General features: G+C 45.2%; 2 protein-coding genes across 8 annotated transcripts in view; one reads left to right on the top strand and one right to left on the bottom strand.

Annotated features, from left to right (window-relative positions):
* LOC140910989 (uncharacterized) overlaps positions 1–24,120 on the bottom strand; it is a 44,437-nt gene extending 20,317 nt beyond the window's left edge. The window contains exons 1-3 of the mRNA XM_073343203.1: positions 23,882–24,120; positions 20,541–20,707; positions 11,452–11,520 (exon numbers count right to left, since the gene is read on the bottom strand). Coding sequence (XP_073199304.1) covers positions 11,452–11,520; positions 20,541–20,707; positions 23,882–24,120 — 475 coding nt within the window. The remainder of the gene's footprint in view (positions 1–11,451; positions 11,521–20,540; positions 20,708–23,881) is intronic.
* Positions 22,286–27,721, top strand: part of PCDH7 (protocadherin 7) — a 392,778-nt gene continuing 387,342 nt past the window's right edge. For 3 of the 7 annotated variants that reach the window (XM_073342329.1, XM_073342326.1, XM_073342327.1), the window contains exon 1: positions 22,287–27,345. In XM_073342329.1, the coding sequence (XP_073198430.1) occupies positions 24,181–27,345 (3,165 nt within the window). In that variant the 5' untranslated portion in view covers positions 22,287–24,180. Of the gene's footprint in view, positions 27,346–27,721 lie in introns of all 7 variants that reach the window. The other 4 variants (XM_073342325.1, XM_073342324.1, XM_073342323.1 and 1 more) reach the window with 2 other exon arrangements.

The following is a 27,721-nucleotide window of genomic DNA, read 5'->3' as shown; positions in this document are numbered from 1 at the left end:
CTGACTCATATCCAGCTTTTCGTCCACTTTCACCCCTAGGTCCTTTTCCGCAGAACTGCTGCCTAGCCATTCGGTCCCTAGTCTGTAGCTGTGCATTGGGTTCTTCCGTCCTAAGTGCAGGACCCTGCACTTATCCTTATTGAACCTCATCAGATGGATCAAATGGTCTCAAAATGGATTTAGTAATTCTTTAAAATTTCATATTTATAGCATAATCCTTCAGTGCAAGCAACTTAAAATCCTTGCCAAATCGTTCTTTTAGCAACTGAATAGACTATGAAAAAGGTGTCTCATTAATACAGAAAGTATGGTTCTCAGCATTTATTTTTCACTATGACAAAAAAGTACCAAAGTAAAAGAAGATCCCCAAGTAATACATGGTAGTCTGTGATACAGAAATAGGCAAAGTGGTGAAATATGTGCGTGCCAGATGGCTATATTTGTCAAGTACCCATGAGAGTGTCAGAATTCCATTCTTCATTTCACTCTTTATTACATGATGGAGAGGCACCAAAACAGAATACATGGGAACTTGGTACCTTACTGAAGAAATCTGAAGGTTCATATGATATTAACTATCAAAGCTGCTCCAATAATACTATGAAGAATATAGTGTAAAAAGATAGACAGAGAAGCCCTTCTAGAATATTTAATATTTCAAATCAAGTTCTTCAAAGGCAAGAGCCAGTGTTCCTTCTGTTATACTCCAGAAATACTTTCTTCTGTATAAGAAAAAGAGAGACAAAATTCATAATGGCATGTTTACCAATTCCTACTACAAGCCTTGCTTTTTTTCCCAGTAGCGCTAGTTAATTTCTACAAAGCTAATATATCAAATGCTGTTTCTTACAAGGTAGTTATGATTCAGACCACAGAAGATGAATACCCATGCCAATCAGCTGCTATTTTCTGTTATTTCTGATGGAGATAAACTTTCTGAGGAGACTTTTGGAAAAGGTGGTGGTGACTGGACAAAACAAGAAACAAGCTAGAGGTTTTGGCAAAAGTATGGGAAAAGACAACCTCAAAAAGGTATGTTGCAAATTATCAGATGTGTAATCACAAAGCCAACACTGAGGTTCTTGCTTGATCAGAGGACACACAAATAGGCTTTGAAAACAATACCCACCTCTATGAAGAACAAGTTTCAGTAGAAGAGGGTCTCCTGGTGTTATATTTGATTTTCTCTGTAGTAACAGAGAAACATTTCAAAATGGAAAAATCAAAACTATACTGAACCTAAAGGGCTGAACAAATATTTGAGAAGTGATAGATTTTGCCACTCAGATTGTCTTCAGTAAAACACAAGGTATATGACAGGGTTGGACTAGGGGGGAAAGGCTGTGTGTGAGAGAGAGCTCAGGGGTGGCAGTGGAGATTTTGTGCATCCACATGAAGTGGTAGAAATTTGAAGTTTGGCAGGGACCTATTTCCTTGTTCATAGATGTGTTTTTTGATGGATCTGTGAAAAATGGCTCTGAACAAGTTATAAAAGGTTCAGAGCTGACGATTGTGCATATACATGGCTTTTTTTCACATAACACACTAATGATTCGCCAGTGTCCTATTGGCAATGCAAATGCTACCTATGTAAGAGGAGTAGAAATTTCCTTTTAAGCTGTCACCATTCTGTTGCAGTTGCACTGCACGCCTAAGCAAGTGGAATGGAATTTAATTTTTAATTTGTAGGTGCATGTGAAATATGATCTGATGTGTGTAGAATGAAGGGGCTGCAAAGGAACTTTGCTTCGTTTCACATAATATACAAAGGTTCTTGTGGAATGAGGCAAAGTAGTAGAGGGAACGAAGCTGTAGCACGCCTGCCTTATTCATTCCAGAAGTTGAACTGTGTGTAATATACAAAGCACTTGTTCACAGGAGCCTTCTCATTTAATCTAGGGTTTATGTACTGCACAGTGTACAAAGCATAAGGTCACAAACTTAGCAATAAGAATAAATATATTGAACAGCTGTCTCATTCACTGAGCACTGTCTCTCGGAGTTAAGAATGTGCATTGAATTAGCAGGCATCCTGTGGAAGAAATAGTATGTAATCATTTAATTAAATACTGTATCAAAAGGCAAACACACAAGGGGCTGAATCAAAATTGTGGGGGCATTTCTTGACCTATGAGTGGTTCACTTGGAAACCTTAATGTTATTTTAATGTTGTGGGATTTTTAAATTGTTTGGGTTTTTTTTTAAATGGACACCATCAGACTTTTAAAAATGCCAATAGAAATGAAAATCCTGATACCTATCTGAACTGGGGACTCTTATTTGTATAACAAGTATTGTATATTTCATAAGGATAAGGTGGCATTACAGAAAACAGCATTATTTATGTCCAAGGTCCAAGAATTAGGTTTCCTTTCATTTTACCAAAATCCCTCACATAAAAAGGAAATAACTTGAAACTAGTCAGATGCCTAGAGAGCTGCCAAAATTTACCTCAAAGGAACCAAAAATCAGCACCAATATTCATCTCTCTTCATCCATGCTGTAGGGAAAAAAAGCCTATATGATCTAGAGAGCAAAGCAGATCAGGAGACATATAAATCAAGAGAAGTTGCTCCACCTCATGGGAATAAAACCTGCTCTACTAGGGTAACAGCATCTTTATGCTGTGTTTGACATGAAGGGCATGTGAGTTGGATAAAGAAAAATATCAGGCAACATGTTTGACAACCACTATAAGCTGGACATATTGCCTTCTTTGGGTAGAAAAGTTCTCTGAACTCTCTTAGAAGGCTGAAAGCTAGCTCCTTCCTCCCCTCCCCCATCTATTTTAATAGTATTTAAATAAATAGTTTTATTTTCTCCATGGAGTTACTGTAATCCTCACTGCTAGTATTATCCCTTTTGTGATGATTTGCAGACATGTTTTGGAAAGAGAAAACTTATCTGTGCTTGTTAATTTCTTTTCTTGGAGAAAGCATTGTCCACTAATTTACCCCACCTGGAGAATTAGTTTTGGGTCATTGGATGTTTCATATAAAAAATTCCTAACTATATTCAGGTTAGACCTTCTGATTCAGTTATGTTTACCAATACATACTAACCTACAGTACTGATGAATTACATCTCAGAGAAAAGATGTAATTGTGGCATTTTAGTATTTAGCCTTGCAGCTTTAACATTGCATGAATGTAGATCTTTTGCATTTAATATTTTAGAGTTTTCTTAATGAAAAAAGAAGGATGAGTGGGAAGGGACATAAACCTCCAAAGAAGTCCTCATGGTTTTGAATTTCTGGTTTGTACCCAGGATGCTGCATAACAGTGTGGGGAGTGGAATTTTTGTACAATGACACCAGCACAAGTCTCTGCTCTTCAGAAGCGCCTTAAGGCTTTGTGACTATGGCTGGGCACAATTTTTTAGCCAAAACTTTTTTCAGCCAAAAATTCAGATTTGGGTTGACCAAAATATTTTGTAAATTTGGGTTGAAACCAAACCAAAACAACAAATTCTGAAAAAAAATGAAAACATTTCATTTGAACAATTTTGAAATGAAATATTTTGACTTTTTATTCAAAATTATTTTTCTCTTTGAACTTCATTTCAATTTTATATTTTTTAAAGATTAAAAACATTCAAACAAAACAAAACTGGAGTACTGTGTCCAGTTTTGGGTCCCACACTACAAAAAGAATGTGGAAAAATTGGAAAGAGTCCAGCGGAAGGCAATAAAAATGATTGGGGGGTGGAGCACAGGATTTATGAGGAGAAGCTGAGGGAACTGGGATTATTTAGTCTGCAGAAGAGAAGAATGAGAGGGGATTTGAGAGCTGCTTTCAACTACCTCAAAGGGGGTTCCAAAGAGGATGGAGCTATACTGTTCTCCATGGTAGCAGATGACAGAACAAGGAGTAATGGTCAGTTTCAAGTTGCAGTGGGGGAGGTTTAGGTTGGATATTAGGAAAAACTTTTTCACAAGGAGGGTGGTGAAGCACTGGAATGGGTTACCTAGGGAGGTGGTGGAATCAGGGGGAGGGATAGCTCAGTGGTTTGAGCTATTGGCCTGCTAAACCCAGGGTTGTGAGTTCAATCCTTGAGGGGGCCATTTAGGGATCTGGGTTAAAAATTGGGGATTGGTCCTGCTTTGAGCAGGGGGTTGGACTAGATGACCTCCTGAGGTCCCATCCAACCCTGATATTCTATGAATCTCCTTCCTTAGAGGTTTTTAAGGTCAGGCTTGACAAAGCCCTGGCTGGGATGATTTAATTGGGGATTGGTCCTGCTTTGAGCAGGGGGTTGGACTAGATGACCTCCTGAGGTCCCTTCCAACCCTGATATTCTATGATTCTATGATCTTAATTTAAATGAAACAGGCACAGAAACAATTTCCTTACTTTGTTAAATCTTTTTTTTTAAACTTTCCCTTTATTTGCTTCGTAGTTTATGTTTAACAAAATACTGTACAGTATTAGTTCTTTTTTTTTTTTTTTTTGGTCTCTGCTGCGTGATTGCATACTTCTGGTTCCAAATGAGGTGTGTGGTTGACCGGTCAGTTCGTAACGCTGGTGTTCATAACTTTGAGGTTCTACTGTACTTTGTCTCTCTCAGACACATCCCTAGCAAAGGAAGGTGAGAAGCTCCTGCACACCAGCGGCATCCCGGGGAATGAATTGTGGCTCTAGGAAGCCTCAGTCAATACTCTGTTTGTACTTTGCTTTAAAAGAGATAGAAATTTCTTACTGGCCTATGCCAGCAGCAGATTACAACCCTCCATCCCACTCTTGCACTGGCTCAGCTATGCTGGACAGTGAACAGGGTTGTAACCAAGGCCCTATCCATTCTCCACTCCTCCCCACCAATCTGCTCTGGGAAGAGAGTCAGAGGGTGTGTAGCATCTACTTACTTCTGCTAACTGTTTTATCAATGTGTGGTGTTGGTATTTTGGTTCTTACTCACCCTTTCTCCCCTGCACAGGTATGTCACCCAAGTCTCAATCTAACCTTTATAAAGTGCCTTTATTCCAAGGATCTCCAAGTTCTTTACCACGGTAGGAAAGTATGAATAAAGCCAAGGCAAGCAGATATTGAAACAATGCTTCAAAACCCAAAAGGTGTTCTCCTCTGAGCTGTAGCTCAGAGGTTTGGGCTAACCCATCTCCTCTACATTGCACATTGCAGTGGCTGTTGGGGCTGCTAGCACAGTTTCATACTGAATTCTCATAGACAGACATGAGCAGTGTTCTGACTCATGGCATTTCATTACAGTGAAGATAGGTGGCACAAAGGCAGAGGCAAGAGATTTTTTAAATCTGCCAGACTGACGCAGGAAATAGGGATCAACTTCCCATTGAAGTCAAAAGCTTTGTCACCAGCCTATGCAACAAAAAAAGTCTTGAAAAATCAAAGTTTCAGATGAAAATGCTGACAAATCCCTAATAACAGTGCCAGAAGAATCTCAGTATCAAACATTTCCACTATGTTTAGATTAGTAAACCATTCCCTCCAGGAATGGTAATTTACATTAGTAAACCATTCCCTCCAGGAGAGCCTGAAAGCTCCATTCCTGCTGTGGGTACCTTCTCTTTCAATTTCCTTTGAAATCAGCTTCTCCCTCTATAGAAAATATGCAGCCAAATATTCCTCCCTGTTAAATAAGAATGGTGAAGAGCAAATAATTATTAAGATCAGTTAGTGGAAGAATTGGGAATAAAATTTAAAGACTCTAGACTTCAAGCCTATTTCGGGTTCCCTGAGGCTAAGGGAAGAATTACGGAAAACAAGGTTTCTTCTACCAGGCACCCACTATAATAATTACACAAGAAGGTTCCTTTCAGGAATATTTATGATAATACTATTTCTTTGTTTGGCAATGGCAAGATAGAAGCATCTTTTTTAAAAAAAAATGGAAGAAATAAGAAACTAATTTATATTTTATGCATCTTACGGTCTAGATCCATATAAAAAATTAACTATGTTTACCGTACCATCTGGTTGATTTGAAGGGGGGAGCGGAATTACTGAAACTAAGAAATCCAGTGAGACAACCTGTCTCAAAAACTAGCACAAGTACTTTCTGAATTACTTGTGTTGACACTCTAATGATGAGATTTGAAAGAAGCTCTCTTGTGATCAGAAAACTGATTTTTTTTTAATCTCAATTTATCAGTGGGAAGTGTATGAGGTTTGCTATATTCTGTATTCAATACAATCTTCCCCAACAAAAATTGTTACAACTTGAGTGCATCAGGAATAAAAAGAAAAAGAAAGTGACAGAGGAGACTCTTGCCAAAGCAGCAGCTGCTTCTGATCATTCATACTTAGCACACAAAGCTATTCATCTTCAAGAGATTTTGGCTCAACCCAGAAAACATTATAAAGCATTAGATACAGAAGCAGTTTAGTGACTGTGTCATATTTTATATTTTCTTCCTTCTTTTTCATTATCAGAGATATTTGTATTAATATGTAAACCATGTGGCCTGAAGCTATAAAGGGTAAGGAGCTCACCATCTGTTGATGAACAGGGGAAAGAATGGATCAGAATTCCAGAGGGAAAGGATCTTTCTGCTACTAACTATTGTTAAACAGGAGTAAGAGTGACCAAAAGTTTGCTAAGCTGATTACCTAGAATTCCAGATAAACAGTTCTATAGGGATGGAACTCTCAACTACCACCTACTGGAGAACAGGGGGAAATATTACTACAGAGAGTTTTCGTTTGCATAAGTTTTCCACTCAGAAAGCCTCCAAGTGACACTTTTGGGACTCAACAGAACTGTACATGATCTCCAAATTGGTGAGGTAATGGAACTGAACTAAGAGAGAAGAGAGAGAAAAAGAACTGTTACCCTGTGCCAAAGACTCTGCTTGAGAGTTCTATACATTACTGATCCTTCTTTACTAAAAACTTTATGAAGGGATTATGCAGAGGAGATGACACAAGGGCAGCTTTGTGGTGAGAGGGCAGCAGCTCTGTTAGGTGTTGGAGCCTCAAGACCAGGCCAAGCAGCCCTTTCCCTACAGGCTGGAGGCAGGCCTGCTTGAGCACACTTCAAGACTCTGGGACTATGCTGTCCACTGACTCCACACTCTGAGTAGGGTTAGTGGAGGGGATGGGGAATAACGTAAAGGGACATTTCCGTGTCAGATGGTCACACAGTTGGTGGGGAGCTAAGTTTAAGGACTTTTGCCAAAAACACTTTAGGGTGCGGAGTTACTTATTATTTGTATAAGCAGATTCCTGATTTCTTGTGATGATGTTTGTCCCAAGTTGATGCTGTGTTCCTTTGCCCCTAATGAAGATTTCCCTCCATGTTATACACAGACTCATTGCTTATGAGTGGGTAAATATTGTCTGTTTAGGGCACCCAGGGAAGATATTTACTTTTTAGTCAGGGCTCAATCTGGTGGTGTTTGTTGGTTTTAAGAGGAGCTCCTAGACACTTGAACCCTAGCCCTTGCTGCTACCACCAACACCTATCAGAAGGGTTATAAATACAAACTCTTGGTACCCAAAATAAACTCACGTACAAAATCCCCATTAAAATTAAGCTATTCACTTTCCTTCAGCTCTTTTTCCAATGTTTTTTTTCTCTCCCCATGCCCTTTTCATTTCAGGTCTATCAAGCTCAATGTTATCAGAGCTACTTATTCTTGTACTGGCTCAGGGTGGCAACACTAAATAGCTTGGATTTGTTAGAGTAATGCAGTGAATCCATACATCTCCTTTTGGTTTTTAATGAAGTCTAATTGGGGGGTTGTTTTGCATTTCCCAGATGGGCAGAACCATCATTCTCACAGGATCCATCTGAAAGCTCTCTTCTTTTAAAATATATTTTAAAATTACTCTATTATATTCAATGTGCTCTGCCCGTTTTAAGAGCATAGTTGAAAACTGAACTGAGAGGTAGCTCAGGTGGTGTTAGACCTACTTTCTTTGGGGAAGGGAAATGAAAGGTGCTGCAGGGGATGAACGCAGCATTGTGGGGTGGAGTTGGGAGGACCAGGTGCAATGCTGCAGCTGTAATGCCTGTTGCTCCTATATTGAATGAGTGTGCAGTGAAACAGTGCAGGCTCCAGGAAGATGATCTCACAATAATACTGCCAATGCCTGTGGAGTGTCAACAACATTTTTGTGTGTGGACATGTGTGTCAGTCTTCAGCTGCAGTCAAAATACACTTAGCTTAACTGGGTAGAGAGGCTCAAAGGAGGATTCATGTCACCTTTGCAGATCAGTGATCCTGGAGCTGGCAGGGTACCATCCTGACCACCATCATCATTTAGGACACCCTCAAGGATGCGGCAAATTATATCCAACAGCCAGGGATAGCTGGAGCAGAGTGGTATTCTGGCTGTAGCCCCTTTCTCTCAGCTATACACCTACCCGGGGGCTCTGAAGGCAGTTCTGGGCCACCCAGCTCCTCAGAGAAGTTCTTGGGAATCTAGATCCATTAGGTTACTAGGTTTCTTGTGTTACCAAGCAGCATAAAACAGATGGAATGGTGGGCCAAGTACCTGGTTCAAAGATTCACTGCAGGCATTGAAACCTACACTGACTTTTATTTCTAGTGTAAATAGTCTACTGCTGTATTCCTCTTCTACTCCAATATCCACGCTCTGCTGTATTCCTCTTCTCCTACTCCAATACCCACCTTCTACCAGCCTCTTTCACTGTGTTGTACCTTTTTCCTCCTCCCCTTTGTTTCAATCTCTTCCATTTTTTTGTTTGAGCCCCCCACCCTTCTTTTTGTGTGTGGGGGGGCTGTCTTCGAGGATCCTCATTTCGTTCCTCTCCCACTTCTACATCCCACAACACTGTAACCCTCCCACTGATTGAGAATGGCTGGATCTGGCTCCTTTCATAGATTGTCAATTACTAGAAGTTCAGTTGGCCAGAAGGGGTGTCTAGAGAGCAATGCTTCCCCTCACTGGGTAAGCGTACCCCACAAAGCTCCTAGCCTCTGCTTGTTCAGGGAATGAGTAACTGAACCAAGTGGTGCAGTTTCACCTCCTTTTGTCACTCTTCTTTTTCCTCCTGCTGTTTTGCTTCCTCCTACTCCCCCAGGATTGTATCTGTGCTGCTATTTCTGAGCATAGCCCTTCCCAGATCCTAGTAGGAGCAGCTACCGATTGAAACTGATGCAATTCTTGTTGATCTCTTTATAACCCCTTGTTGGCAAAGTGCTAGGTGGTAAAGGCCAGACACATATGTGTTGCTTTGGCAGCGACAGTGTCTGGTGATAATTTAAATACCACCACAGTACTCTCCCATCAGCAGTGGAGGATTGTACTGTGTATTTCCCCAGGAACAGCAGCAGAGTGAAATTGCTGAACAACCAGTTGCTTTCTGCTCTTACTGATGCTGGCTAAGCACTAAGAGCGGGAGCTGAGGTGTAAAATACTCCAAGAGAAGTATTAATAAGACAATGTGAGGGTAGGTAATGAGGAAAATATAAGATTTAAACCCCTTTATAAACTGCACTGTCTTTAAATAGAATGTTCTTCAAGTCTACTGTGAGACACCAGAGGGTTTTAAAGTCTTGCAACCATACTCATTAACCACATTAAAATGAAAGAAGATCTCATGATTTTATAAGACATTTTTAACATTTATAACCAGTTGGCTCTAGAATGCCTTTAAAATAGTATTCAGGTTTTTTTCTAAAGACTGGAGGAGTCTACTTAGAGACAGAAAAGAGGGAACAAGGCCTTCTCAAGAGGGAGCAGGATATCATAATCCAGCCGGCTTCTTGCCTTATTATAAATGTACAGCAAATCTGAAAGGTTGGTATCTCCCACAGCCTCATTTAAAATGGAAATGTGTCCTGTTTTAGGCATCTATGCTTTTTCATTGTACAAACATCTCAATTCTTGGTAAACCAACTGTGAGAGCAGGGTGTTTTTAGAGACTGTAGTTTTCAGTCAACAACTGGAATCTGAGCATTTTACAAGGGGGTCAAGAGTAGCAACTAAAAAGCTTTTTTTCCTCAGAAAGAAGAAAGGATCACTTTAAAGCAGTGTTTTGTGACTGGTTAGTTCCAGGTCTAATCTAGAACTCAGAGTTTTTCTAGTCAGCAACTCAGGTGTCACAGAGAACCCAAGTTATGATTTTGATGGGACTACCTGCATGATCAGTAAGCACTGCTCACATGAGAAAAGGTTTGCAGGTTCAGAACTTTACCTTTCAATTTGCCTGAAGAAAAGTAAAAATGCTTGAACTCTTGAGTGGGCTCAAAATGGAGGGTAGAAGCAGACTACTCCTTCTTCCTAGTTAAAAACAAAGCTGTTTATGAATTATTGAGCATATATTAAAAGTATATATTCTTGTCAGATTCCAGTTGCTGAATGACTAAAAACTGGAGAGCTCTAAAAGAAGACAATGAAGGAAGGTAAATGTATAGTCTAAACTCAGCTAACCAGTTCCCACATTTGCAGTACCCATGCATCATCCCTCACGCTACTAAACAATCCTTAACAGCAAACCCTGCAGCAAACTCTAGTACCCTACTATTTAATATCTCCCACACAGCACTCCCTCAACCTTCCATTCAGCATCTCTCCACCTTCAGCATTGCTCACCCCTCAACATGGAGTACATTCTCACCAGCACCACCCAGGTCCTCATGACACAGTATACCACATCCAGCTGTTGCTACCCACCACCCTCCATCCATCAGCACCACAGCGTTGTTTTTTGCTGTTACCACATCCAGCAAAGGATTGTTGGGTGCAGCCAAAAGAACAATGAGAGTGGAGTCAAGGCCAGAACAATAGTTCGTTTTGGGAGATTGAAAATCCCTAGGCAGGAGTGAAAAGTGCAATAGCTCTTCCATTCCAGTGTTCTCAGTGTTCCTCTCCCACTCTTGTCTTTGTGCCTTTCTCTGTACAGTACCCTTTGCTTAAAATTCACTTCATGCCACATCACCATCCTGTCATCTTCCCACTCCCTCCTCCAAATCACACTTCTTCTGTGAAGCCTATAAACCCTAGGCATACCCTTTAAGAAACTGTATTGCACATTTAGTAAAAGGTGTATAAAACACCAAAACCCTTGGGAACTTCTACCACCTGTATGCCACCTACTAAAGCTTATTGGATTTACCTTCATCCTCTATTTTGCCCTCCTCCAACCCTTGTATCCACAATTGCATCTCAGTTTAGATTGTATACCCTTTAGGGCAGGGATCCTGTCTTTCATCTGTCTGTTAAGCACTGTGGACTGTACGCTACATAAATAATTACAAACACAAAAATACATTAAAAGATGCCCAGTCATCCTTAATTCTGGTATTTCTTTTGAGTGATTGACTTTTCAATAATAATGTTCTTTTAACATAGTTTTATGTGGAAGTACCTAGGGTTTTTTTTTTTAAACATACTGAGAAAACAGTCATTCTATCATGTGTCATCATATCGATATCCATGTTTCTCATCAACAGTGCTGGAAACTTTGGATCCACCACACAGATCTCTGCTACTTGAACTAATGGCATACCTGATAGCAATAGTGGGTCATCATCCAAATGAAGAGCAACACTTTTCCAGTGGGTCTCACAGATGTTTGCTGATGGACGAGAAATGGTGAAATTCAGGAATTTTTGGTTTAATTCCAGACTATGGAGGTCAGTGAGCTCTAGTGGGCAGAGTCTTCTGTCCGTTCCTCCCACCATAACCTCCTCTGCCCCTCCCTTCCAAACTGTCCTTGTCCCAGTCACCCTTCCCCTGACTTCTGGTCCCAGAACTATTCTTAAACCCTACCTAGTCCCAGTCACCACCTCATAGGTTTCTCATCCCAGTTTCTCATGCCCAGTAAGTCCTAGTCTGTCACCACATTCCCATTTCCTATTTCCATGCTCAGCCATCCCCAGTTTCCCCCCTCCTGGCTTCAATATATCTCTTGCCCACTACATAGCCTCCAGGCACCTCCCCTCCCCTGTTTCCCTCCCTCCACTGGCTTTCAGTTCCAACCTCCCTCACTGGGCTCCTTGTCCAGTCTCAGTTTTCCCCTTCCCCAGCTACTTCACCCTTTATCCAAATCACTCCCAGTTCTTTCCCTGCACACTGGCTCCTCAAGTCTTTCCCCCTGACCGCTGGTTCTCAGTCAGTCTCCTTGCCCAGGCAGTTTCAATCTCCCCACAGGCTCCTCATCCAACCTCAGTCTCCTGCCACATGTGACTTTTAATCCCCTCTGGTGCCCAGTTTCCAGTCTCCTTGTCCAACCCACAATTCCCAGTTCCGGTTTCCCTATCCCCCACATCCAGCCTCTGTCCTAGTCTCATCCCCCAGACTCCTTGTCCCAACCTACTCTTCCCATTTCCTCCTCCTCGCAGATCTGTCTTTTGTCCCCTCTTCATTCAAATCAAGAAATTAGGCAGCTTCCTCCTCTGTTCTGCCTGGGCCCAGCTGAGGGAGGGAATAGGGGAGTGTCACTGAGTGTATAGGAGAGACAGGCTCTCAGCTCACAGTTTATGTCCCTGGACCCAACTCTACCTGCAACATATCAGAACTACATTTGCAGAGAAAGTCCTTATCAACCCCAGAATGGGCTGACCCACTGTGGATAGAATCTTTGGGGACTATAGCTGCTAAAATCTAAGACCTCTCTACAGAGCATGTGTAAATTGAGATTTTTCAAAGACTTATAAATTGGTCACATTTGGATGAATTTTCAAGACACACCCTTTTATGCTAAACCTCCTTCTCTCACTCAATCATGTCTTGGTTCTTCTCTTGCCTTATCATGAAAACCTGTGCATCCAACCTCATCCTTTCTGCTAGTGACCCCTCCCTCTTTGTTTTAGTTGATCTTTGACATTCTGGATAATTCTTTCCTCCTGAAATGCCACAGCTATGCATCTTTCTCTTCTCCCTTCCCTTCTCATAGAATATCAGGGTTGGAAGGGACCTCAGGAGGTCATCTAGTCTAACCCCCTGCAGGACCAATCTCCAATTTTTGCCCCAGATCCCTAAATGGCCTCCTCAATGATTCAACTCACAACCCTGGGTTTAGCAGGCCAATGCTCAAACCACTGAGCAATCCCTCCCCCCCCCCCCCCCCCCGCATAAACAGGTTCTATCTCAACCTATCTAATCATTGACATTCTCTAGAGGTATCACTTCCCTTTTACCAAGACCCCTCTTCTTTTGATCCTGAAGTTGCCCTCTGTCTACCTACCATCTCTCTCTCACTCCTTCTCTGCTTGTGAAGCACTTAGCTGTGAAAGTAATGGATACTGCATACGGTAGGTAGATACTCTCAGCGAATATACATCTTGGGTCTTAGTCAATGGACAATGATGCTACCAGGGCAATGGGTTGGCTTTATAAAGGCATGCTTTAAGCAAATAAATGCCATCCCTATGGAAAAATCATAAAGTAATGTTTATACTCCAAATGATTTAATTTTATTTAGTTTTATTAAAATTAACTTCATTTATTGTTTTCACGCTTGTGATTGTGATTGTCCTGCAAGCTTTGTCCATCGTTCACTCACTGTGGACCTGATACAAAGGCCTTTGAAGTCAATGGAAAGACTCCCACTGACTTGCATAGACTTTGAATCAGACCCCAAATCCTTATGTATCAACTAGCTGCTGCGATCTTCCTATTTTATTACATTGCATTTCTCCTTTCTTCATGATCTTACAAGGCAAAGAAAGGTGTATGCCTTTGGTTGCTCTGTGTGTTCTCGAATGCACATAGATTGCAGTTATGTCCTGCCTAGTTCTGGACGATTTTTAATTTGTTGAAGAGCGGCTCACAGAATGAACATACAGGAAGAGATGTCAGCCTTATATCAGAAGAAGAAAAATGTGTAAACTTATCAGTAAGTATCTCTCTTCCTCTGGATATATTGCAGGTCATAAACGTATTACGTACTTATTACTGTTAAAGTGCGCTATAAATGTAACTGAGTCCCAGAAAATTTGGAAATAAGTTAACAGAGAGTTAAACCGGACATTTTAAATTGTGTGCACCTGTGCAGGGGAAAGAGAGGACTCATTCAAGGATTTTTTTTTTGTACATTTACAATCCACCCAGCATAAGGGGCAATGTATAACTCCTGCATGGGCCCACCCTTTTGGCTCTGACCCATAATGATCCCCCACTTGGAGTTTTGGTAGCAGGGGGAACACCTCCCAGAGCTGCAGGGTGGGGGCAGCCTTGGGCCTCCTTCTTTTCCAAGAGCAGTAGCGGTGACCCTGTCACCCTCATGGAGAGGCAAAAGTGGCAGTCAGGGGCCCCCAGTACTTACCTCAGTAGCCAGAGTGTATCTATTTGGATGAGTCTGCTGCACTTTTTGCTTGACATACACAGAATCCTATTGCAGGGTCCTATTGGCAGGGCCCCTCACTACTTCTGGGTGTAGTTTATACCCCACTGAGATAAACGGGGAAGTTCACCCCTCAGAGCTATTGTATCTTTTGTTTGCAGACTTGGGCAGATGTTGCTGCATCATTTACACTGAGATCATTTTTTCAAACTTTTCTTCTTAACCACAGTGGCTAGAAATTTACTTCATTTCAAATTAAAACTGAGGTTCTGATCAAATCACTTGACTCCAGAAACTTTGGGTCCCAGGCAGAGGTCTATAGTGCTTTATGCTCTAATCAGGCCTTGAATAGGAGCAGAACCAAGGTCCCTCCCACTCCCTGCCTCTCATACCTATCCTTGCGTACCTGTTAATAGCCAGTGCCATCAGGTGAGTTGCCCTTGCTTGCCCTATTGTATGCAGTCACATTCTGATCGGGTCAAATACAGGAGTAAGGTCAGGACCTTACTCTCCCTTACTCCACTGCATGGCTAAATAAGGGTTGTGACAATCTAGTCCTTAATGGTTCTAATATTGGAGTTTCCATATGAACAGTGAAGCAGAATATAGGGTTATAAGACACATAGTAAAATAGTTTTGATCACTGAAGAGCGCAGCCAAGCAAGCTGTCTAAGAAGCAATTAATAATTTGGCCTTACTTTAACTTTTTTCTCTTGTTGTCATATTTGCTTTCTTAATTTACAACAAGAAATGTATGTTTATATTTCCCTTATTTCAGCAGGAGAGCAATAATTACTTTTGACAGGTGAACTACAAATATTTTTGTAAAGAGAAAGCAAAGGGAGACTCCTAAAGTTCCCAAATAAGTAAGAGAAAATAGGTGTAGGCCTAAAAATAGCATATTAAGAGCACAGCCAATAACACATATTGACGAGACCATTCACAGGAGACTGGAGCTCCAGAAAACATAGTCTATAAACTGGTTGCTGTAATAGCATTAGAATTTTAAAATCAACCCCCCTCCCCCCTCTCTCTGCAGAGATGCTATCGTTTTTTTTTTTATATATATATATATTCTTTCCTTCTATCCAACAGGCAACAGACACAGTGGATTCAGGCAGACATGCCAAATCTTTTGCTGCCATCCTGAATGATGCTGATCATAAATTAAGCACTGCACGGGATGCAACAGGACATCAGAAAAGAAGTTTTATGATATGCTAGTCTAATTTGAAACAAACAAAACAAAAACTTTAACTCACAGCAAAACTATTTTCAGCTTCTCAAAAAGACAATAAAATTATGGAATACAAAGTCAACAGCCTTGGACAAACATGAGGCTGAGAAGCCTTGCAGCGGGAGTGGAGACAAATGATCTTACAGTGTTTGTGTTCGATTCTGGATGTAAGAGATAGCTGGTAGAAATGTCACTTGAGAATAACTTTATTGCAATAAGACTGGAACAATCATAGTAATTTCTGCTGTTGCCCCTCAGGTTTCTTGGTGCAGGACTTTCCTTTGTGTACAGAGCTCTTCTGAACCCCAATTTGCTCTGAACCTTCCTTGGACTGACCCACTTTGCACTGTTGGCCTTTCCAACCGGTCATCAATTAAAGAGAAAAAGTTTCCTAGATGCTTCCTCACTAAATTCTCCATCCTGCTCCCTATTTTTTTTCTTTCTGAGGCAGCTTGTTCTGCCCCCATTCACTCTTCTACATCCTAGACTGGCACTGCTAGTCTTCCAGATGGGAACCATAAGGAACAACTGTGCTCTAAAATTTTCTTCCATGCTAAGAAATGTTAGTGGTTCTAATGGAATTCTCCATTTAAGGATAGGGAATATTTCTCAAATCAGTAAAATCTTTAAAAATATATTAAAAAATTCAATGGTGACCATTATATAACTTTTTTTTAATGGAATAAAGATCTCCAAAGAGAGCTCTTAAAGAGAACCCACTCTATAGTAAGCAAGCATACCAGTGGAAGACAGTGTGGGCTAATGGAGAGAACAGTGGAGTGACACTCAGGAGATCTTGGTTTTATTCCTTGCATTGCCTCTGGCTTTCTGGGTGACCTTGGGCAAGTCACTTCACATCTCTCTTTCTCAAGGGGATAATGATACTTACCTCCTTTGTAAAATGCTTTGAGATCTGCTGATGAAAAGTGATGTCTAATTTCTAGGTATTACTATAATTACTAATTTACAAGAAGATTCATGCCAAAAATTAGGATCTGAACTCCCAGTATGACCATCATCTTAATACTTTGAGACATTAGTGATATGGTCACAGGCAGACAACTTCAAAATATTGCCTGGAAAACAAACAAACAAACAAAAAACAGTTCCTCTTTCCTTCAAACAAACTCTCCTTGCCTTGCTCACCCCAAGAAGTCCCAATGAAGTTAATGGGTAGGGCCCTACCAAATTCATGGCCATGAAAAATGTGTCATGGACCATGAAATCTGGTCTCTCCTCGTGAAATCTGATCTTTAGTGTGCTTTTACCCTATACTATACAGATTTCACAGGAGAGACCAGCGTTTCTCAAACTGGGGGTCCTGCCCAAAAGGGAGTTTCAGGGAGGTCACAAGATTATATTAGGGAGGGCATGGTATTGTCTTCTGCGCTGCCTTCAGAGCTCGGCAGCTGGAGTCCGGTGACTGTTGGCTGGGAGCCCAGCTCTGAAAGCAGCGTCCCACCAGCAGCACCACAGAAGTAAGGATCACATCCTTTCTCCTGCACTGCCAGTGGCGGTGGCTCTGCCTTCAGAGCTAGACTCCCGGCCACCAGCCACTGCTTTCTAGCTGCCCAGCTCTGAAGGCAGCGCTGCCGCAAGCAGCAGCACAGAAGTAAGGGTACCAGTACCGCAACCCCCTGCCCCCACAATAACTTTGTGACCCTCCCCCCCTATACACACAACTGCTCTTTGGGTCAGGACCCCTACAATTATAACACCATGACATTTCAAATTTCAATAGCTGAAATCATGACATTTACTAATTTTAAAATCCTATGATCTTGAAATTGACCAAAATGGACCATGAATTTAGTAGGGCCCTATTAATAGGACTACATATATGCGTAAATCAAGCAATATTTTGTCCAAAATATACCTTTTGTATTTGGCATCGTTTTTGGGAAACATGGAATCCTAAACTCAAGACTCAATGAGAAAGTAAAATAAGTGAATTGATTTTTAAACATTTGAAAATGCATTTGTAGTTGATATGTTTGCACCTATAGTATGTTACAATTTGTGATCTTACACAAATATTTGTTTTGTCATTTACAAAAGCTTTGTTAGATAATTCTGGATTCTCAGACAGCAGGGGAAAATCATCAGAGTGTATCTGACTTTAAAAAGATTCACTGAGTGCTCAGCTGTTGTTTTACTCAAATATTCGTTAGGATGCTGATGCACATTTCTATCACCTACTTAAAAAAAAATATTCCAAATGTTGAATAGTGTTAGTACACTGAATGGTTTCTATTTCTTGTGAAAATCCACATGTACAATGTAAAGCATAATATATCTACTTACAAATAAGGAAACTCCTTTGACTGCTATAAATGCCATGGAAATCATTATAACATGAGCAAGTAATTTTAAAACTTTAATATTCATTTCTTACTGATAAGATCACCATCATAGCAACATTTGACAGATTATATCATCAAAGGACCTACATTATCTAAGTTCTTTCCCAAAACAACAGCAACACTATGAAGTATTCCTATGGTAGTGGTATTAGCATATGTGCAAACTGTCCCCATTTATTATTTTTATGAAATATTTACCTTTTTTTCATTCTGTTTCTCCAAAATTATATTTTAGTCTCCAGTATTTTATTTAAATCCTACCCTGTTTATCTCTTTGATATGTCCTTATGATTTATTTCATATGTAGAGTACTAATAATTCTGAAATCTCTTCCAGTTTTGACATGGAGATACTTATAGGTTTGTATCAGTCTAATTTGTCCTCTTCAATGCCCTTTTCCTATAACTTATTTTGGATTTCCAGGAATGGAAATGTAGTTTAATTAAAAATAAGAATATAAAATAATGGGCCAAATTCAGCCTTTGCAACTCCAGTGAAGTCAATAGGTTGCATATGAAGTGTAAACCAAGGCAAAATCTGGCCCACTATGTAAACCCATTTACAGTTAAAAAAAACAACCAAACAAAAAAAAACAAAACACCTCTTAGTAATGGCCTTGAGATTTTAAAGAAAATCTACCTATATCTCTTGCAGCCTAGCTAAACAAATTAGACTTCTTCTTTTTTTCAAATAATAGGCAAATTTCACTGTCTCTCTATGGATGACATTTTAAAACCAATACTATATGGAAATATTTTTATTTAGGAAATTATCTTCAGTCTAAATCATTGTGATTTGTAAAGAATAATAATAATAACTGTCAAAATCTTGCTAAACACAAATAGACTGGGAAACCACTTTTTGCTAAATGTTATTCTAAATCTCAAAGCAATCTCTATAAATCTGAAATTCAGAAAGGGCAATGGGATGACCCCTGGATGAAAACCATTTTTTATTCCTTTTAATGAGACAAGTTCAAATTTTGTCCTCGGGATGTAAAGTTTTAATTAAACACTTACACAGTTTAACTACAGCTATCAATTCCCTGCTGCAAACAGCCAACTATTATTGTTCTATCTAGTAATATTTTTTTAGTTCTAGTCTTTCCAGAATATAAGAAACAATGATAGAGAATTATCTGATTTAAACAAGCTGCTTTATGTTTGGCTAGTGCCCAATTAAATAACCAGGAAAGCAAGCAATTATGAGCTGTTTAAAAGGAAATCTGTGGTTTCCTTATTTAAATTCTTAAGTTTTACTGTCCATCACAAAGGCTATTATTGCAATTAATAATTTAATCACTTCAGTTTATTATATGTTACTGTACTGCAAACATGGATTCAAGGCTGTGAAAGACACTGGCAAGTGTCAGCACTTGTTCCAACCCAACCCAACTATGTCCTAGTATATTCACTTTCACAAACTAAGGAAGCTTTGGAAGGGGGAGAGGGTGTTGCAGGAAGAGAGGTGGGAGATCAGGACACAAAGGCAAAAAATCAGCGAGACACTTTTAAAAGATGAAAGGTCAACACAGATTTGGTGCTGTTGTGGTGTCATTTCATCTGTTTGTCCCTTGGTGGAGTTCTTGAGTCAGTTTCTCCTTTCCCATCAAACTGCTTTACCTGCTTTATATTTTTTCCCTAGAATTGGCTATCATGTTTACTGTATTTAACCTTTCCCTTATATTATTGTGAATATGCCACCTCCTTTCAGTGAAAACCCACCTAAGATTCTGCCTTAAGGTCCTACTTTGTTTTCCGGGCACTGGACCCCCTCCTCCCCTTTTTTAAATTTTTGGTCACTCTTTTCTTCGAGACTGGACTCCATTGCGGATCCTAAATGCTATTTTCCAGTGTGAGACACCGACATTCCCGAACCGCGAAAAAACAAATTGTGCTGTGGGGAGGAGGAGGAGGAGTATAGCCAACTCCAGCGGAGAGTTGGTAGGTACGAAAAATGAAATCGGGCTCCGCCGAGAAATTGAAATAAGCTAACGATTCATTATTATATTTGCATATTTACCAAAGGACTTTAACTATTCTAATCAACAGATACAATTACAAAATCTGTAAACTACCGAAGAGGGAACCCTAAGAGCTGCAGGGGAGAGGAGAGAAAAGCCCGGTGATGGCTTTAAAAGGATTTCCCGTGCATAATAAAGGCTAGAAATGCCAGATGGACGTCCCCACACACAAGCTGCCATCTCGCCAGTATGATCCGATGTTCCCTTTAAAGACACAAGCTCTCATTTTAGTGCTTTAGTGGGAATCTAGTGCTTCTTTTAGTGTTGGTCGCCAGCATCTTGGGCTATTTTATTAATTGCAGCCCATGACACGTGCGATCCTACTTCCCTAGACCCAACCTCCAAATGTGTCGCGGCGGGGACTCCCTCGGTCACCAGTCTTGGCCAAAGGGGCAAATCTCCACCGTCTGAACTAGCCGGACTTGGTCCCGCTGAGAGTGAAGCGGTGGGGCCCGAACGCTACCGAGCTGGGGTACGAGGCAGGGAGCGGAAGCAAGGGGCTCCGATTTCCCTCTTCCCCTGGGCAAACGGGCAGCACACACAACCTGGACCCGACTTCCTTCCCCTCCCCCCGTAGCCAGGGCACGAGGCCCAAAGGCAGCGCTGCCCATCCACCATGCAGAGCACGTCAGATCCATTTCCCACGCCGGCCGCCCGCGTAGGAGAGAGAAGGGGAGGGGGCCGTTACCTCTGCTCCGAAAGAGGAACCAGTCCGCTGTGAAGGACGTTGCGCTCCCGAGCAGGCAGGCTTTGCACACTGGGAGACATTGCACGTGCAGAGGGAGGAGAGAGAGACACTGCTTGGGGGAATAAGGCACGTTGTGTGGGTGTGTCTCTGTGTGTGCATGGGGCAGGCTGCACCGGGCAAGAGAAAGAACCCGCTTATTCGTTTGAAACCCAGGCTTCCCCGCAAACCAGATGGCGGGAGCAGTGTGCCCGTGAGACAGGGGAGCTCTGAAGACACGATTGGGGGGGGGGGGCGCTATGCTGTGCAAATGTTTCCACACACAGGAAGCCGAGTAAAGTTGATGGCGGGGAGGTTAAAAGCTTTTTCGCCTCACCCCTCCCACAAGGGAACGCATTAAGTTTTCCGGCTGCGTTTAAAAGCAGGGAGGGAGGCAGCGGCGGATGGAAATGTGTAGCATGTGCCGGGACCAGGGCAATGCAGCGTGCCGCCGGTATTCCGATTGGCACGGCGGGATTAGTGTGGACACGATCCCTCCTCCCGGACAGCGAGGGGGAATTTCGAGACAGTCAAGTTGCTTGGCAAATATAATGGGGATTTCGTATTAATCCCTCTTAACCCTATGCGAAGATGCCGAGCTCCTGGAGCCCCCTCCCGCAGCCCGGACTGCGGCGGTGAGCACTGAGCCTGCGCCAAGCTGGGCTTTCTAGCTGATGCTGCAGATATCAAGCTGAGCGGCTCCCGGCTTCAGCACAGCGGGAGGAGGAGTCCCAGAGCTGGGCCAGCCAGTGAGAGACGCGGGAGCTGTAGCGTCCACCTACACAGGAAAACGACTCCTCTCTAGCCCTGGCACGGCAGGGAGTGGGGAACACTCAGGCAGTCATTCCCCAGCTCACACTCCGCAGATACACATACTGTCCCTGTGTGTGCCTACAGTTCGCACAGGCAAGAGGTGGAAACCTCGCTTTCTCCTCCCCACATGAAATAGACAGCAAGCTAGATTCACTGTGATCATTGGTCTGAATCATCTAAGCACATCCGGCTGCTTTAGCTCAAATGTGCCATCGGCATAAAGAAAGACGTTTGGACATATTTGTCTGCATGTTTTTCTTTAAAAAATAATAATAAAAAAACCAGTGGGGTTTGTTCTGAACGTGAGTGACTGGGAAAGCGGGATCCATTCCTTCGTGCCCTGGTTCGTTCTCTCCCACCAGCTGGAGTCTCTCTCGCTGCTCGATTGCATGCGAATGGAAGGGACAAGTCTGAGAGTCAGACATCAACCAACAGAGCAGAGGCATGCACATGCCATGGGCCATTAAGTGGCACAAAGTCAAAAGAAGGAGAAAGTGAACTAGGGACGCAAGAATAAGCAAAGTTGTGTCGAGGTCTTTCACATTAAAGTTTATTTCTTACCTGGTAGGTGACACTACGTTTTAGCAATCACTGAAGCAGCAAGTCCATATTCGGAAATACATCTATTACTTCTTCTTACATGTGTTTATTTGCCTAACCCTCCCCCACCCTTCCCACACACATTCTCTCTTTCTCAGAGGGTCCAATTTTCCCAAGAAACACACAGATGCCGTTGAAAATGGGCATTCAAATCACTGAAAGACGCACAATAAAGACAAAACCCCCAGCACTGGGGAACAGTCCAGCGAAAGCCTGAGCTCTGTAATGCACTCCCCTTTCCCCCCTGGAGTTTGATCCTGTTACCGTCACTGCAGCTCATCATCTGTCTCAGAGAAGCACCAGCGGACAGAAAAGGTGGGAATCTATGCAAAATGAGTTGTTTGACCAACATGATGCCACAACATGCCGTCACCAGCGCACCCAGGGGCTCTAAAATAAAAGGAAGAACAACAATGTGCTTAACAATAATTGATCACTGAAGAGTCAGAAGGTGGTGGTGGCTTGAGAGGGGAGGAAATCACAGGAGACCATGGGTTAGAGAGAGCAACAGCAGCAGCGCTGTGGTGTGTACCAAGGATGGGCTTGAAGACTGGGCTGGTGTTCTGCGATCAGCAGCTATCCCACTTGCAGCTGCAGAGGGTAAGGCTGGGCTTTCTGGAGTGCAGCGCTTGGCTCGTCCTCCCTCCCTCCCTCTCTCGGCGTGTGTAGCGCAGGCGGCTCTGCTGCTGCAGCGTCAGGGAAGAGCCGCCGAGAGAGGCTCCAGCCGCTCTCACCACTTTGGGCAAACTTGCTGGTTTACTGCTTTTTTTCCGAGTGGGAAGCGGCGCCTCACTCGCCGTTCAACATTTTAAAGCAGAAGCCGCTTTGCTGCGAAAGCGCCTGAACCACACTTCTCTGGAAGGCACAAGATTTCACCCGCCGAGGCGGTGGGGTTCAGAGGAGACAATTGACTGGTATCCTTTTCTTTGCAAAGAGGACTGCATTTTTATAAATCGCACCGCGGCTCTCCTCCCCGCCCCTTTGCCATTCCGCTTATATGGATGTAATTCAGAATCTGTTAATTCACGTGGGGGATCCAGTTACATCTCGTTCCGCTCCGGGTATATTAACGAGAGAGCAAAGCAATAATCGCCTTTGGACACATAGCCTTGTTGCTAACCTTTGAACTGAAAGGATCAAGTTCAGCTCTGGTTACCTGCATTGGGACGGAAAGGAAAAGAGAGAGAGAGAGAGAGAGAGAGAGAGAGAGAGAGAGACTGCAATCTCATTTGTGAATCGCTCTCACAGTGCTGCAGATCCAGATTGCTATAACACATGCAGTGGAAATGCAGGTAAGGCACACACACAAACTGCGGATGCAAAAACAAACTTGGGACTCTTGTGTGTGTGTATGTGCATTGCTCCAGCTCTGGAAATTTTGGGCAAACGGTTTCTGCAGTTTTTGTAGCGTTGCTTTGTGACTAATGACCTTGCGCAGAGTTATTAAAAAAAATCCTCTACGGAGAAAGAACTGAACATTTTAGGCGATCTGTGAAGATGGATTTGGGTGCTTTTCTGCTAACCGAAGGGGATTTTCTGTGGACTGCTCTGTGATACAGGGGGTTCTCCCCTACCCACTGTACAGCTACCGGTATTACTGGGGATTTTTTTAATTTTTATTTTATTTTGATCAGTTATTTAATTGTATTTTTTGCCCATTGCTAAGAGGATTGGGAGTTTTCCGGACACAACTCCTTTGAATGAGGCGATTCACATTTTTTTCCGTGTGCGTGCAGAGTGGGGAAAGAAAAGAGCTAATGCCTTAGTCGTAAACGGCTGAGAGAGACAGAGGGAGAAGAGTGTGAATTGTACTTAACTCTAGGAGCAAAGAAGGCGACTTGGGGAGGGGGGGCTTCGAATAGGGCCGTGCTGCTCCTGCTTTTATTACAAACCTTGCAAAGTGATTACAGTAAAACCAGAGAGGAGGAGCAGGAAAATCCCGTCCTATCTGTTGAGATGAATCTTTAAAAAGCAAAATACACTGTCCCATCAACTGTAAGCATATTGCAACTGGAAGGAAGGGAGGAGAGGAGCCAACACTAGGGTTTTGATCACCGATTGCACCAGTTATGAGACCATAAGTTTCCCGGAAGAGAAGGATTTTATAATTGATCACCCGCACGCCGAGCATTTCTGTTGGCTTGTCAGGGGAGTTGGTGGGAGAGAGGAGGGGGTTTTTGGTGAGAAGAAGATGAGGAAGATGCGGACTCTCTTTGGCTTTGTGCATTGCTGCTGCTGCTGCTTCTTGCTCCTGCTGCCTCCGCCGCTCTGGGTCAGCCTGGCCGCGGCCAAGCAGCTGCTGAGGTACCGGCTGGCTGAGGAAGGACCTGCCGACATCCGCATAGGCAACGTGGCTTCGGACCTGGGCATCGTGACTGGCTCTGGAGAGGTGACATTCAGCCTGGAGTCGGGCTCCGACTACCTGAAGATCGATAACATGACCGGGGAGCTGAGCACCACAGAGCGGCGCATAGACCGCGAGAAGCTGCCGCAGTGCCAGATGATCTTCGATGAGAACGAGTGCTTCCTGGACTTCGAGGTCTCGGTGATCGGCCCTTCGCAGAGCTGGGTGGACCTCTTCGAGGGCCGGGTCATCATCCTGGACATCAACGACAACACCCCCACCTTCCCCTCGCCCGTCCTCACCCTTACCGTGGAGGAGAACCGGCCCGTAGGGACCCTCTATCTCCTCCCCACCGCCACCGACAGAGACTTCGGCCGCAACGGCATCGAGCGCTACGAGCTGCTGCAAGAGCCCGGCGGGGACGGGGGCAGACGCGGAGGAGGGGGGTCGGCTTCTGCAGCTGAGAGCGCCCTCTACCCCGGCGGCAGTAAGAGGAGGCAGGAGCCGGACGGGGCGGCCCGCAGCAGCGTGTTCGAGCTGCAGGTGGCCGACACCCCTGACGGGGAGAAGCAGCCGCAGCTGATTGTCAAGGGGGCGCTGGACCGAGAGCAGAGGGACTCCTATGAACTGAGCCTGAGGGTGCGGGACGGCGGCGACCCGGCCCGCTCCTCCCAGGCCATCCTGAGGGTGCTGATCACCGACGTGAACGACAACAGCCCCCGCTTTGAGAAGAGCGTCTACGAGGCGGACCTGGCGGAAAACAGCAGCCCCGGGACCCCCATCCTGCAGCTGCGGGCCGCCGACCTGGACGTGGGGGTGAACGGGCAGATCGAGTACGTCTTCGGGGCGGCCACGGAGTCGGTGCGGCGCCTGCTGCGTCTGGACGAGACCTCGGGCTGGCTCAGCGTCTTGCACCGCATCGACCGGGAGGAGGTGAACCAGCTCCGCTTCACCGTCATGGCCCGGGATCGGGGCCAGCCGCCCAAGACCGACAAGGCCACGGTGGTGCTGAACATCCGCGACGAGAACGACAACGTGCCCACCATCGACATCCGCAAGATCGGCCGCATCCCGCTGCGGGACGGGGTGGCCAGCGTGGCCGAGGACGTGCTGGTGGACACCCCCATCGCCCTGGTGCAGGTGTCCGACCGCGACCAGGGCGAGAACGGCGTGGTGACCTGCACGGTGGTAGGGGACGTGCCCTTCCAGCTCAAGCCGGCCAGCGAGGGCGAGGGGGAGCCCCAGAACAAGCGCAAGTACTTTCTGCACACCTCGGCCCCGCTCGACTACGAGGCCGTCCGTGAATACAACGTGGTGATCGTGGCCGTGGACTCGGGCAGCCCCAGCCTGTCCAGCAACAACTCGCTGCTGGTGCGGGTGGCGGACACCAACGACAACCCGCCGGTGTTCGGCCAGGCCGTGCTGGAGGTCTCCTTCCCGGAGAACAACTCGCCCGGGGAGAGGGTGGCCACGGTGGCGGCCACGGACGCGGACAGCGGCAAGAACGCCGAGATCTTCTACTCGCTGGAGCCCTCGCCCCTCTCCTCGGAGGCGCCCGGCGGCATCTTCAGCATCGACCCGGACTCCGGGGACGTGCTGGTGCAGGCGGTGCTGGACCGCGAGCAGCGCGACACCTACGAGTTCCAGGTGACGGCCCGGGACAAGGGGGCGCCGGCCCTGCAGGGCTCCACCACGGTGGTGGTGCGGGTGGCCGACCGCAACGACAACGAGCCGCGCTTCATGCAGGACGTGTTCACCTTCTACGTGAAGGAGAACCTGCAGCCCAACAGCCCCGTGGGCATGGTGACCGTGATGGACTCCGACCGGGGCCGCAACGCCGAGCTCAGCCTCTCCATCCAGCCCGGGGAGCAGGACCAGGCTGCCGGCATCTTCTCCATCGAGAACGACACCGGCACCATCTACTCCACCGTCTCCTTCGACCGGGAGCAGCAGACCAGCTACACCTTCAAGGTCAAGGCGCTGGACGGAGGGGAGCCGCCCCGCTCGGCCACCGCCACAGTCAATCTCTTCGTGATGGACGAGAACGACAACCCGCCCGCCGTCACTTTCCCCAGCAACAGCTCCTACACCGTGCTGCCCCCCTCCAGCAACCTGCGCACCGTGGTGGCCACCGTGCTGGCCACCGACGCGGACACGGGCCTCAACGCCGACCTCAACTTCAGCATCGTCGGGGGCAACCCCTTCAAGCTCTTCGAGATCGACCCGGCCAGCGGCGTGGTGTCCTTGGTAGGCAAGCTGGCCCCCAAGCACTACGGCCTGCACCGCCTGGTGGTGCAGGTGAACGACAGCGGCCAGCCGCCCCAGACCACCACCGCCTTGCTCCACGTCTTCGTCAACGAGAGCCTCTCCAACGCCACCGTGGTGGAGAGCCAGGTGGCCCGCAGCCTGCACACGCCCCTGGCCCAGGACATCGCCGGCGACCCCAGCTACGAGCTGAGCAAGCAGCGGCTCAGCATCGTCATCGGGGTGGTGGCCGGCATCATGACGGTGATCCTGCTCATCCTGGTGGTGGTCATGGCCCGGTACTGCCGTTCCAAGGGCAAGCACGGCTACGAGGCGGGCAAGAAAGACCACGAGGACTTCTTCACCCCGCAGCAGCACGACAAGGCCAAGAAGCCCAAGAAGGACAAGAAAGGCAAGAAGGGCAAGCAGCCCCTCTACAGCAGCATCGTCACCGTGGAGGCCTCCAAGCCCAACGGGCAGCGCTACGACAGCGTCAACGAGAAGCTCTCCGAAAGCCCCAGCATGGGCCGATACCGCTCGGTCAACGGCGGCCCGGGCAGCCCGGACCTGGCCAGGCATTACAAATCCAGCTCGCCGCTCCCCACTGTCCAGCTTCACCCGCAGTCCCCCACCGCTGGGAAAAAGCACCAGGCCGTGCAGGAACTGCCCCCGGCCAATACTTTTGTAGGGGCAGGAGACAACATCTCCATTGGATCGGATCACTGCTCCGAGTACAGCTGTCAGGCCAGCAGCAAGTACAGCAAGCAGGTAAGGGTGCTGGGGTCACCCCCTAACTACTTCCAACTGCGCTTCCACACAGCCAGCCCTCCCGACCCCCAGCAAGTAAGTGGGGGAGTTGGGGACCCTCCCAGTTACACACACACACACAGAGAGGCAGCCCACTAGCCAGCACCAAGTGTTGTAAGCTAGCGAGAGAGTCAGGGGATCCTCTTGGTACTCTCCCCTACTCCTTCCTGCAGGCAGCCAGCGTAGCCAGCTGCAAGTACAGCTGGTAAGTAGGGAAACCAAAGACACCCCATACCCTCCCTCACCCCATACAGCCTGCCAGCTAACTGGCAGTAAGTAATGAGCAGATAGAGGAGTCGGGGACTCGCCACTAAAATTACTCCTCCTCCTCCCATGC

Source organism: Lepidochelys kempii, chromosome 4 (assembly GCF_965140265.1).
Source record: "Lepidochelys kempii isolate rLepKem1 chromosome 4, rLepKem1.hap2, whole genome shotgun sequence".
Lineage (NCBI taxonomy): Eukaryota > Metazoa > Chordata > Testudines > Cheloniidae > Lepidochelys > Lepidochelys kempii.
Note: the sequence above shows the minus strand (reverse complement) of the source record. Positions and strands in the feature narration are given on the sequence as shown.